This window comes from Stigmatopora nigra, chromosome 18 (genome assembly GCF_051989575.1).
Source record: "Stigmatopora nigra isolate UIUO_SnigA chromosome 18, RoL_Snig_1.1, whole genome shotgun sequence".
Lineage (NCBI taxonomy): Eukaryota > Metazoa > Chordata > Actinopteri > Syngnathiformes > Syngnathidae > Stigmatopora > Stigmatopora nigra.
The window spans coordinates 11445558-11457427 of record NC_135525.1 but is presented as its reverse complement, the minus strand read 5'-3'; the positions used below and the strand labels follow the sequence as shown (position 1 = coordinate 11457427).

Below are 11870 nucleotides of genomic sequence, written 5' to 3'. Positions count from 1 at the left end.
AGACTTGACGAAAGAAATGACAAATGATGAATTTGTTTACTTTTGAATGGGACGGCGACCTATCGTGTTTTGACGCGATTTGACTGGCTCGCCAACAAGTTTCTATTCTGGTAAAGCCAGTGGCTTCTAAATAACAGAGTTTAGCTGCAATTGGAACTAAAATGACTTTCTCAAATACCTCCCTTGTTTTATAAATGCCTTTTTTTAAAATCAGTCCACACCAGATTCTCATTCAAAAATGCTTTGGGGGAGTTTACTTGAATGACAACCTAAATAAAATAAAAAAAAACGCTTTGTAAAATGGCTATCAGTGCAAAAATAAAATAAAAAAGTCGGTGGGAAAAGTGCTGTGGCTTAATTTTTTTTTTGCGGGGGTCATTCCTGTGGTCAAACGGCACACCCACAGAAAAGGATGTGTGTGTGTGTGTGTGTAAAAGTAGAATTCTCGTCTCCTTATTGGGCCAATCAGAACACAGTTTAAAAAAAGTCTTTTTGGTCATCATGGTGGCAAGAATTGTTCCCAAAATTGAAGCCGACGTCATATAAAAGTTGCAAAGTGTGACTTTTATGTCCTCCCAAAAGGCCTTTTTTGACAAGTTGCTGAGAGGCGGCAACAACTGCTGTGCTACAACACCCCCGCATGAATGTTTTCACAAGAGGAAGAGGGAGGAGGAGGAGGAGTATGACACGTTCTGGACATTCTAGAGACCAACATCCAATGAATTATTGCTTCAGACAAAAAAAATCAAGTGATACAGTGGCTAACAAACGATTTTCGATAGCGCCCCCTGCTGGGCTGGAGGACAGCTCCATTTCCACCCATTATTTCTTGTAATAATTCCAGTACGGCATACCTTGACATTTGGATCAGATTCATTTTGTATTTCTTTATTTTCTATCGGGAAAAACTGATTTGAGATACGAGCACATTGGCGTACGGGGATTGAGCTCGTATCCCAAGGCGTTAGTGTAGTTTGGAGGAAACCATTTGGATTCTTGCGGTCCATTGCAGTCGGCCAGGACCCCCGACGGGGGCCCGCTCATTAGAGCGCCGTCGGACCCAAAGGACCGCCCACTTTTCTTGTCCTCGGCTTCTGCATACACACACACACACATTGGTAAGACACACACACACGGCAGCAGTAAGCGCGACCGCTCCGTGGAACCACTGCACACACGGACCAACTTGCGCTGGATTTGGATTTTGAGGAAAAACTGCCTTTGTGACTTTTGCCCGTCTTTCTTCAGTTTTTGGGTGAGTTGCTAGTCTTCATTTTTTTTGTCTGATTTGTCTTCCATCTGTCATTCATGGATTGCCATTTGACGTTTTCAAAAGTGGACTTTTGCTACCAGGTCATGTTTTCCGTCCTGACTGACGGTTAAGAGATCTGGGCTACCCTTTTTTTTTTTTTTTTGCTGTGGTCCTCAAATCATGGTGGGAAGCTCCAAATTCTGGATAACTTTATTCATACCGTAATCGGGAAATTTCTCTGCCACAGTAGCAAGAGGGTGAGAATACAGACACAGCAAAAGCCATTTTAGAGGTAAATAAATAGGTCATAATTAAGTTAATAAATAAATAAAAAATAACACTAAAAATAAATACATGTTCAAAATTTAAACATTAAAATAAAAATAAATATATAAATAACCATGAATAAATAAACATATAAATATATAAATGGTGATTGTTGAATTCGCTGCTAAACCTCCAACTTCATATAAATTGGTCATCTGGAATGGTCAATAGTCAGCTAATGTGTAAAAAAAGGCAAAGACACTCCAATAAAAATCCTGGTATTTGGGATGGTAATACTGTTGTCAAATCAAGATGAGAGCATGATTGTCTTCTAGTTCCCGAAATTCCTCTGTCGGCGATCCCGACGTAACGACACATTTTGTCTGACAGGATTTCCCATTGATGCTCCGGCGTCACATTCCACGCCATCCTCGCCAAAGGGCAATTAGGCTTGCTAATTAAAACACCAAATGGCCATCCATCCATCCATCCATCTATGCGCCATCCCATCACAGAAAAACGGTTGATTTGTTTGACTTTGTCTTGAAAAGTCATTTTTTCACAAGTATAAGATGACGATGTCATTTTCTTCGACTTTATTGCAGACACAGAGAGTCCATTTTTTACACTTTTAGCTTCTTTTTTTTCAAACCTGCGACTGGCATTCCTTTGAAGCGTCGACCTTTGCGACCTCCAAGCGTCATTGACGCAAGCGACAAGTCAGAGGTGCAAAATTTGACCACCTCTTGCTTTATTTGTCTCCACAACGCCAGATTCCCCAGCATCCCCCCCCCCCCTCCTCCAACACGGCGACCGTGTCACCACCGCCACCGATGGCTCGTCAAGCCCCGCCCCCGCCCGTCCACTTAATTTAAGGCATGCAAATAGAGCCCGAGTTTCGAGTTACAAGTCAAGGCCGTTCTGGTACCAACGCTGTAATTTCCAATGTTTTCATTTTTCTTTAAAGCACTCAGGCTCTTATTTCTTTTACGAGGATGCGTTTATGGTCGCTGGGAAATGGGAACGCCAGCTTTCATCTTCCAGTTTTACACTCTGGAAGGAGTCTACTTCACTAGAAATGTTTGACAATTTCTTGAGAATCAGAGTTGGGGGGGCTAAAAATAGGAGTGGGGGGTCTTTGAGTTGTATAAAGTCATAATGGGATTTGGAAAAAACAAATAGACTTGAACGCATCCTGGATATTTGTCAAAGAGTGGGAAAAATGTGGCCTTATCTGGCATGTTTGTTCACCTGGTTGGCCGAGTTAGAGCCCCAAGGACGCGAGACACTGACAAAGTCCATTCATTTGGAGCCTGTCATGTTTCCTACGTAGACTTTTCCCGAATTTTCCCTCTTCCCGTCCAATCGGTGACGAGATGTGGTCACTAAACGACAACCAATGGGAGAAAACGACACATTCCATGCTTGACGAAACTAAAATGGCTCTAAAACGGTCGCCAAAGTAGCCTTGGTATAACAAAGATGAAGATTTAAAGGATTATCGGGGGGTATGTCCCTCTTCAGGCCCCCCTCTAGCGCCCCCAGGCAGACCGCTACTAGGATTATGGTATTAAAAGTATTAGCGTATGTTTTTACAGGCTGTTGATAGCTTGCGTTGCTAATTATCCTGCTCCCAGAAACCGTGTTTATGCGACCTGGCAAACACGTAAACACGTAGAAACGCCGTTCGTATTTAACGAGCGGAAGTCACGGAATGGTGGTTTCTGCGCCAAAGGTCAAAGGTCACCCAGTGGATTACAACTGTAAAATCTCCATCAAGGCTATTCTCCTTAATCCGGCGGGTTATCACTCGGGTTCCACCGATACTAATAATACTATAATGACATCATTGTTAATCAGGCATCGGCGTCCAATCCACGGTTCAAAATGATTGGACGTTGAGTGTCAGACATGGACTTTCAAAATTAATCATAAAACGAGCATTACTTGGCGGCACATGAATGGTCATCTAGGGACGTCTAGGGAAAATGAAATGTGTTCTTCCTCTGGCCAAGGTGCACCCTCGCTATTATAATTGTGAAAATGAGACAAAAATGGTCCAATTCAGCAAATAAACGTAATCTTGGCCACGGATTTGAACAATTTTCCTACTTCTTTGAGCCCGCCAATGTCCCTTCGAGTCACGTAGTCTTTTCCGCGAGGACACGTGCCCCCCTTTTTTTTTTTCTGTATTAGACTGCGCTGGGCTCAGCGCTGGTATGCGGCGTGTTTCCTTCCTCCGCCTCTCGCTTCCAGATGCCCCTCGGCTCTGGCTAAAAGGCCTGCCCAAGGGACCCTGCTGAGGAGATGCGGAATCTGAAAAGGGATTGGATTGGATAACTTTATTCGTCCCGTATCTGGGACATTTCCCTGTCACGGTAGCAAGAGGGTGTGAATACAGACACAGCAAAAGACACCCTATAGGTCATAAGTAAGTTAATGAATAAATATATAAATAAAAAAGCATGTTGCACATATATGTACACATACACATATACTACTAATGATGTCGTTTTAGTATGACATTAATAGTAACAGTGCTTCATTAATGATTGGACGTCCATCATGGTGTCGGCAGGCGACCAGTTTTTGGGAATAAAATCTCAATGAATTAGCACTCTGCTATATGTCGCTAGCTAGCTTGTCACTTTGCACCCAGTGCAGTTTTACTGTCTTTTTTTCACCGAACGCTGTCCAACATCCATCAGTTTTAAAGACAGACTCTGTCTCCTTGTTTTTGCCCCCACATAGACGCTCCCACGCCCGCCGCGACGACCACAAAAGTATTGGCAGCTGGACTGGGAGCCATTTTGGAGCCAACGCGGACCACGCCAAAAACCAGCGAGGACTTGACGGCGCTCAAATCTGCCAAAATTGACGTCCGTCCCATCCCGCCATTCGACCATGCCCGGCAAAGACTGGGACAAACTTTGGCTTGCCTACGATAAACGTGGATAAGATTTCCGTCCCCTTGTTTCCATTTTTGTAGTCCTTCACATTCCCCATTTGGACAAGACGGGACATTTTTTTCGCTCAATGAATCTCCAGGAAAAGCTCTCGGGCCTAAAAGGTCTGGTGACGCCATCCCACGGCAAACGGCGCCTGAAAACCGACCTGACGGCGGACATGATCAGCCCCCCGCTGGGCGATTTCCGCCACACCATGCACGTGGGGCGTGGCGGCGAGGTCTTTGGGGACACATCCTTCCTCAGCAACCACGGCGGCGGCTCGGCCAATGGGGAGACGGAGTCCGACGGCGCCCCCGACGGAAAACTGGGGGCTTTTTTCTCCAGGACCCTCCGACAGATCCGCAGGGGTTCGGACCACCGGGGACGGGACGTCTCCAAGGATACGTCCTTCCCTCCCCCGGCCGTCTCCCCCATCATCAAGAATGCCGTCTCGCTCCCGAGGCTGGATGTGGACATGTGTAACGGCACCCCCGTGGCAAAGACGCTCTTTTCGGGTTCTCAGAGCACGCCGGCGGAGCGGACCAGTTCGTACGGTAAGAAAAAAAACGTATAACGTTTCTCCATCTGTCCGAGTCAGATTGGATTTTGACAATTTTTACTTATTTAAGAGCACTTTTGTTGAATGATATTTCACATATTTCATTCAACACGGCTGTGTAATGATGACTATAATGGCTTTTGATTTTATATAAAGGTATAACATCCTGTAAGACATTCAATCTATTCCACAAAATGTAGCTTTTCATAAAGTGCAATACTAAGTGTCCTGCAAGTGCAATCAGTGGATCGGCATCAGCTGCTTCTTCTTGCCCAACCCCCGTTGCTTCAAGTTTGTCGGCTTGAGCCAAAATCTTCCTCCCAAGCCACAGCCGACCCAACCCCCGTCCATTCCATTTTGTCAGCTATGTATCTACCCTTATGGACCCTGCCTGGTATAAACTGTCAAAAGCCAGTTCAAGACTTTTTGTTTTATTTATTTCAAACAAAAGCCAATAAACCACAAACCTTTGACCATTGAAGAGTGAGCGGGCGCCTTCAAAAAAATTGAAGCATTGGACATATGAGGGAAGATGTAGCATCCCATAAGACTAGGCATGTATTTAACAAGGCTGGGAAAACTAAAAAAAAGCCAAAAGTGAGTGCTTTGATTCAACATCAACAGAGCAAAACTTTGCACAATACTAAGTGTCCTGCAAGTGCAATCAGTGGATCGGCATCAGCTGCCTCTTCTGCCCAACCCCCGCTGGTTCAAAATTTGTCAGCTCGGTCGGTGCTGGACGTCTTGAGCCAAAAGCTACTACCCCCTCCCTCCTCCCACGACATCCCAACCCCCATCAGTTCAACTTTTTCACCTATGTATGTGCCTTTGTCACCTTTGCAAAGACACCATGCCTTGTATGAATTGTCAATAGCCAATTCGAGACTTTTTTTACCTACTTCAAATATGTGCCATCAAAGTGCAAACTTTTGACCATTTTGACCCATTTAAGAGCACTTTTGTTAAATTATATTTCACTCATTTCATTCTACACATCTGCATATGATGATAATAAAGGCTTTTGATTTGATATGCAGGCATAGCATCCCATAATAGTAGGCTTTCATTTCAAACTATTCCACAAAAGTTAGCTTTTCATAAAGTGCAATACTGAGTGTCCTGCGAGTGCAATCACTGGATCGGCATCAGCTGCTTCTTCTGCTCAACCCCCGTCGCTTCAAGTTTGTCGGTCAGCTCAGTCGGTCAATGTTGGTCAATGCTTGATGGAAAAAAAGCCCACACCACCTCCCCACACCACCTCCCCACACCATCCCCCCAAGACATCCCAACCCCCATCAATTCAACTTTTTCACCTCTGCAAAACCATCCCCTGCCTGAACTTGAAGCGACGGGGGTTGGGCAAGAAGAAGCAGCTGATGGCGATCCACTGATTGCACTTGCAGGACACTTAGTATTGCACTTTATGAAAAGCTACATTTTGAGGAATAGTTTGAAATGAAAGCCTACTATTATGGGATGCTATGCCTGTATATCAAATCAAAAGCCTTTATTCTCATCATTACACAGCTGTGTAGAATGAAATATGTGAAATATAATTTTAACAAAAGTGCTCTTAAATGGTTCAAAATGGTCCAAAGTTTGCACTTTGATGGCACACATTTTAAATAGGTAAAAGAAAGTCTCGAATTGGCTCCTGACAGTTTATAGGAGGCAGGGGTCGCTTTGCAAAGATGACAAAGGCACATACATAGGTGAAAAAGTTGAACTGATGGGGGTTGGGATGGTGTAGGGGGATGATGTGGGTGGGTGGGGGCAGTAGCTTTTGACAGTTTATAGCAGGCAGGGCCATCCGACAGATACATAGCTGATAAAATTGAATGGACGGGGGTTGGGCCACTGGGGCTTGGCAGGAAGATTTTGGCTCAAGCCGACAAACTTGAGGCGACGGGGGTTGGGCAAGAGAAGCACCTGATGTCAATCCACTGATTGCACTCACAGGACACATAGTATTGCACTTTATGAAAAGCTACATTTTGTGGAATAGTTTGAAAGTAAAGCCTAGTCTTATGCCTTTATATCAGGTTTTTTTTTCCAGCCAAAACAAGGCCACAGGGAACGTCCACATTCTGGTTGTGACATCACAATGCTATTATATTCTGTGCAGCCGATAAAAGGCAGACATCCAGACACGGCCGGCCGTAAAATGATCAAGTCAGTCTTGGAATGAGCCACATTAACAGCACACTTACCTTTGAGAATGTGCGGGTGTGCGTTAGAAGCATAAATCTTACTTCTGCAGCAACATAAATCTAATCTAGCTAACATGTTCTGTCTCATGTCTGTCTTAAAATAGTTGGAATGTTGACGTGTAGTATTTATCATTTTGTTTCTTAAATGTTTTTTTTACATTCATGTGAGAGAAAGGGGTCCTACTATCATTTTTCATTCGGATATAAAAAATATATATATATCATTTAAAATTCTCCAAAAGTAAGCAATTGTTTAAATATGTAGTAATAAATAAAACTGAATTTAAGAAATACATAGTGCATATTAAATGATTCTAAATCTAATTACATTTTTTAATAATTGAAATAATAAATACTAAGTACTAAATTTAGGTCGTTTCTTTTCAAAGAATTCCAAAAAAATGTGTTTGAATTTGATCATTTGAAAATTGTTTATACGACTTTTGGTCCTATTGATTTATTGTGTTAGACTGCCACCTGGTGGCTGTATTGTTAAATTGCGAAAATCTAAGAGCAACGCAATAATGGAGTTATTATTTGTTGTAGCCTTACTAAAAATCTGCATATATGTATACATTCACACTCACAAATAATAAGAATAATATTTGAATGAGTTTAAGCCTCCTCCCAATAAATCAAGACAAATTCACCATGATAAAAATATGATAAATGGAACATACATTTTTTTTTTCTTCTCAGGTTTGGAGTCTGGATTTGTCACGCTGCCCCGTCCATCCCGCTCCGAGCGCCAACAACCGTCCGTCCCTCCCCACGACGCCTCCGTGACCGACTCCACCGATTGGACGGCCCGCTCCTCCACCGTCGTGACCTATGACCCCGAATCCCGCGCTTTTTCCGGCTCCTTCGCCTCGTTAGAGGCCTTCCACTTGGACTTGGGCCCTTCCCTCATGAGCGAGGTCTTTGGCTTACTGGACGCCGACGTTCGGGATCGAGACTTGTGGGGGGGCTTGGACCGAGGATCCGAGAAGGACTCGCCAGAGGAAGGAAAGGACGCACTCGACGGAGGCGGCGTGGACCAATTTGTGGCCGCGGGAACGTCCGGGAAAGCCGAAACGGGAAATTCGGCGGTGAGGATGGAGAGCGAGCGTTTCCAGAGCGCGACGGACGTCCTGGCCCGCCATTACGGCGGCCGCCAAAAGACGGAAACGGGCCGTTCGCGGATGGTTAAGAAAATTTCCTACGATTTCATGGACGACGACGATGAGGAGGAAATCAAAGTTTGAGACCAGTTTTGGAGCATTTTTTTTAAATTTGGGGTGTCATCACATAACCAAAAAATCATAGTGAACACTCCTCATGAAGATATATTATATCGGACCCATATTTTTTGGCCCATTTTTTGCTGCAAACGGATTTTAAATGTGCAAAAAAATCCAAACAAATGCTAATTTTGGGCTAAACTTCCAATCAAAACATTAGCTTTGACATTTTATGAGAATGTTAAGCGAACCTTTAAATGTCTTAAATAGAGGACAATTATCTCTCTATACAAATAGCATCAATTTTCAGCATTATAAATACAGTTCTAAGTTGAATTATGTAAGGAATTTATAACTTTTGCAGACTTTTTTGTATACCTCCTGTGCACTTTTAATGCCATATTTTTTTATAACTGTTGCACCAATTCCATTTTTGGACGTGATACCAATTCTATTGGTGGATGTCAACAAAAAACAATTATTTTATCAACATTATAATAGCATATCCACACCAATACTATTATTTGTAAATAAATAAATGGTATTGTGTATATTATTGCCTGAAATATCCACTCATTTGCCTATTAACGCGTATTTATTGGCACTTTTAGACTATCATGCGTCCTGAAATATTCCATACAGATGACACACTTATATTTTTAACTGGAAATTAAGATGAAGCCATTTTTGTTTTTTTTAAATTACCACAAGCAGAACAAATCCTGATGTATAGTATACTTTTATTTGAATAATAAAAAAATGCAGTGGGTGAGAAATGAATACAATGCCTTACTTTTTTTTATTTTTTTTTATTTCTTTATTGAATGACTTCAAAAACATGAAGGAAAACTTGAGGAACTTTTTTTTTTTCTATGTCGAAGCTTTATTTGTACTAAATATAACTAATTGGTGGTTTTCTTACTTTATTTTATGTGTGCTGGAAAGTACTAAATTTAAATTTTACATGGCCAAAATCAACAATAAGTTTTTTTTTGGGTCAAATTAGAAAAAAAAACCAACAAAAAAGTTTAACAATAATGTGGTATATATTTAAAAAAGAAATGGTTAAAGTCAGTGAGGCAGTTTTTGGTAAAATATGAAGAAAAAGGCAACAAAAAAAACATTGAAAAAATCCCAGCACAAGGCCACTTTGATGCAAGGCTTCTAAAGATGTATTTATGAATATTGTATAACAATGAAAAAAGTACAACTAAACACCAGCGTATCAAAAAGTAGTTCAAGTAATAATCCTTCTACTTTGAGGCATTACAAGAAATGTCCACTTGATAAAGTCGTCGCGTATCGATCGAATGGAAAAACGCAAATTTGCATCCATTTTGGGGAAAATATTGCTGAATATTGGAAAAAAATGAAAAAGTTACGCTTCCTTTAAGTCCTGGCCAGCTCTTGTAAAAAAAATGTAAATTGCAAAAAAAAAAGAAGAGGAATGCAAATGATGAATTAACAGAGTTACTACCAATTTAGAGCCAAGATGGTGGTGAGCTCTTGCGGACGGAAAGATCCCAAATGTTGCGCTTCTCTTCATTTTCCTGCCGTTGTTTTTGTCGAGTTTTGGCTCTCGGGCGGGATGCCATTCCCATTTTTGACATGTTGACGTTCTCGCGGGGGTCCTAGCGCTTGGATTTGCCATCCTCGGCATCTTAGAAAGCGAGAAAAAGACACTTTAAGGGACTGGAACTCAACCAACAACCGGTGTTTTCTTTCTCCTCACCTTTCCTGAGTTCATCTCGTTTTTTGGCGGCTTCCTCCCTCTGTTTCTTGATGATGGCGAGCCGGGCCAAGTCGGCTCTGGCTTGTTCCGTCTTGCCTTCCAGGTGAAGCTTCATGTAACGTTCCTTAGATTTCTGCTTTTCGATTTCCTCCCTGACGTCAAAATGTTGGATCAGTGGGCATCGGAGCTTCTTTTTCCCCGTTTCTCCCTAAAAAAAACTCACCTCTCTCGGCGAGAAAGCTCCGGAGGAGCGTCCACGTCTAATTCTGTCACTTTCTTGCTTTTTTGAGAGATGCGGTTTGGATTCTCGATTTCTATCAGGCCCTCCACGCCGCTCCTCTTCTTGGACTGCGAGCAAAAAAAAGAGCGACATGTCAGATATAACTGATGGCTGTCATAGTAGTAAAAGGACAGCAGGGGGCGGTGCTGACCTCCGATTCTTCTTCGCTGCTGCTTTCCTCGTCAGACTCGGAACCACTTTCTTTTTCTACACCTGCATTGGCTTCCTGTTGGAGGCAGATATAGCATTTTAGATTGAAATTATTTGAAAAAAATATATTGTAAAGGGACAGTTCTTTAATCACCAGTTCTCTCTGAGCTTTCATTTGTCGATCGATCTCATCGGGATTGCTGAATTGCTTCCCTCTGCCCTTGTGGCCCTTTTTACCTGTGTCAATTCAAATCAATGTCAGAGGTTATCATGTAATATACATTTTTAAAAAAATCAGAAAATTGACAGCTCTTTAAAATTTGACACTTTCAGATCTCATTCTAGAACGAGTGACTGGTAAATTGAAAAATGACGGCTCTAGACGTCCAATCTATTTTGAGCTAACGTTCTTTCAGGCCCTCCAGTTAAAATGGAAACCCAGCAAGAATAGTCAATGATTAATTTCGTTCATAAATAGGCTGACACACATTTATGATTATTTTACACTCGTAGTTTACATCTAACAATACACATGGATTTTAATATTTTAATAATTTGGGTATCCTGGGGGTAAACAAACATTGTGAAAGAAAATTGTTAAAGAATACGCATTCCGGTAAAAGAAAAAAAAATTGTTTCCAGGGCCGTGAATGCAACACCACCAGTCCTCGCATACAGTACTACATGACGACTCGGTTAGCATGCTAAGTGCTAAGCATGCGTAAAAGCGACGTCTTGTCACTTTGCCCGCTCTCCGGTCAGCTTACTTCAACTATTTACGGCGTTCTAGTGATGACACTTACCGCCTCTCGGCATGGTCGCGTGTAGGTTCAACAACAATGCAACTGGAATCCACCTATTGAAGTTTTAGACGGCACGTTAAAGTGTAGTCTGGCGACAAGAAAAGTAGCTAGGAACGACAGCTAAAGCGCTAAAGCGAAAATGCAATACTATCTTGCTTGATAGGACGCATGCGCGGTAATTGACCAATCAGTATAGTCAAATTAGGCTGGCCAATCAAATTCAATGTTTAATTCCGTGAGGCGGGGTTTTCTTTGGCAGATATATTAAAAACTACGTATTAGATATACTATGTAGCGTAACTTACAGTATAATAATGAATAAAAAGTTGAATACTAAAAACATCTAGTATTTTTTGCTATGTCTAAAATATTGATATCAAATACTACAGTACTTCAATTTGTTGCTGCAAAATTTAACACAAATTATCATTTTATCAGAATATTATATG

The 11870-nt window shown here is 42.0% G+C and overlaps 2 protein-coding genes across 2 annotated transcripts; one reads left to right on the top strand and one right to left on the bottom strand.

Moving 5' to 3' along the window:
• Positions 1 to 1116: 1116 nt before the first annotated feature.
• On the top strand, positions 1117 to 9012 carry cdc42ep1a (CDC42 effector protein (Rho GTPase binding) 1a). The gene is made up of 3 exons (XM_077739421.1): positions 1117 to 1255; positions 4271 to 5021; positions 7936 to 9012. The coding sequence occupies exons 2-3, from the start codon at positions 4556 to 4558 to the stop codon at positions 8478 to 8480; spliced, it is 1011 nt and encodes a 336-aa protein (XP_077595547.1). The 5' UTR covers positions 1117 to 1255; positions 4271 to 4555; the 3' UTR covers positions 8481 to 9012.
• Positions 9013 to 9483: 471 nt separating this feature from the next.
• pdap1a (pdgfa associated protein 1a) lies at positions 9484 to 11587 on the bottom strand. The gene is made up of 6 exons (XM_077739422.1): positions 11422 to 11587; positions 10773 to 10855; positions 10620 to 10694; positions 10412 to 10536; positions 10189 to 10340; positions 9484 to 10116 (listed from the first exon to the last, which is right to left on the bottom strand). Exons 1-6 carry the CDS (start codon positions 11432 to 11434, stop codon positions 10088 to 10090), a joined length of 477 nt encoding a protein of 158 aa, XP_077595548.1. The 5' UTR covers positions 11435 to 11587; the 3' UTR covers positions 9484 to 10087.
• Positions 11588 to 11870: the final 283 nt, after the last annotated feature.

Bases quoted from the DNA above. Each gene is read 5' to 3' on its own strand.
- cdc42ep1a (XM_077739421.1), top strand. From the start codon at position 4,556: ATGAATCTCCAGGAAAAGCTCTCGGGCCTAAAAGGTCTGGTGACGCCA. The intron at 5,022-7,935 runs GTAAGAAAAAAA...TTTTCTTCTCAG, and splicing joins GGAGCGGACCAGTTCGTACG to GTTTGGAGTCTGGATTTGTC.
- pdap1a (XM_077739422.1), bottom strand. The intron at 10,695-10,772 runs GTGATTAAAGAA...TGCCTCCAACAG, and splicing joins TGAAAGCTCAGAGAGAACTG to GAAGCCAATGCAGGTGTAGA. The intron at 10,341-10,411 runs GTGAGTTTTTTT...TTTTGACGTCAG, and splicing joins GAGCTTTCTCGCCGAGAGAG to GGAGGAAATCGAAAAGCAGA.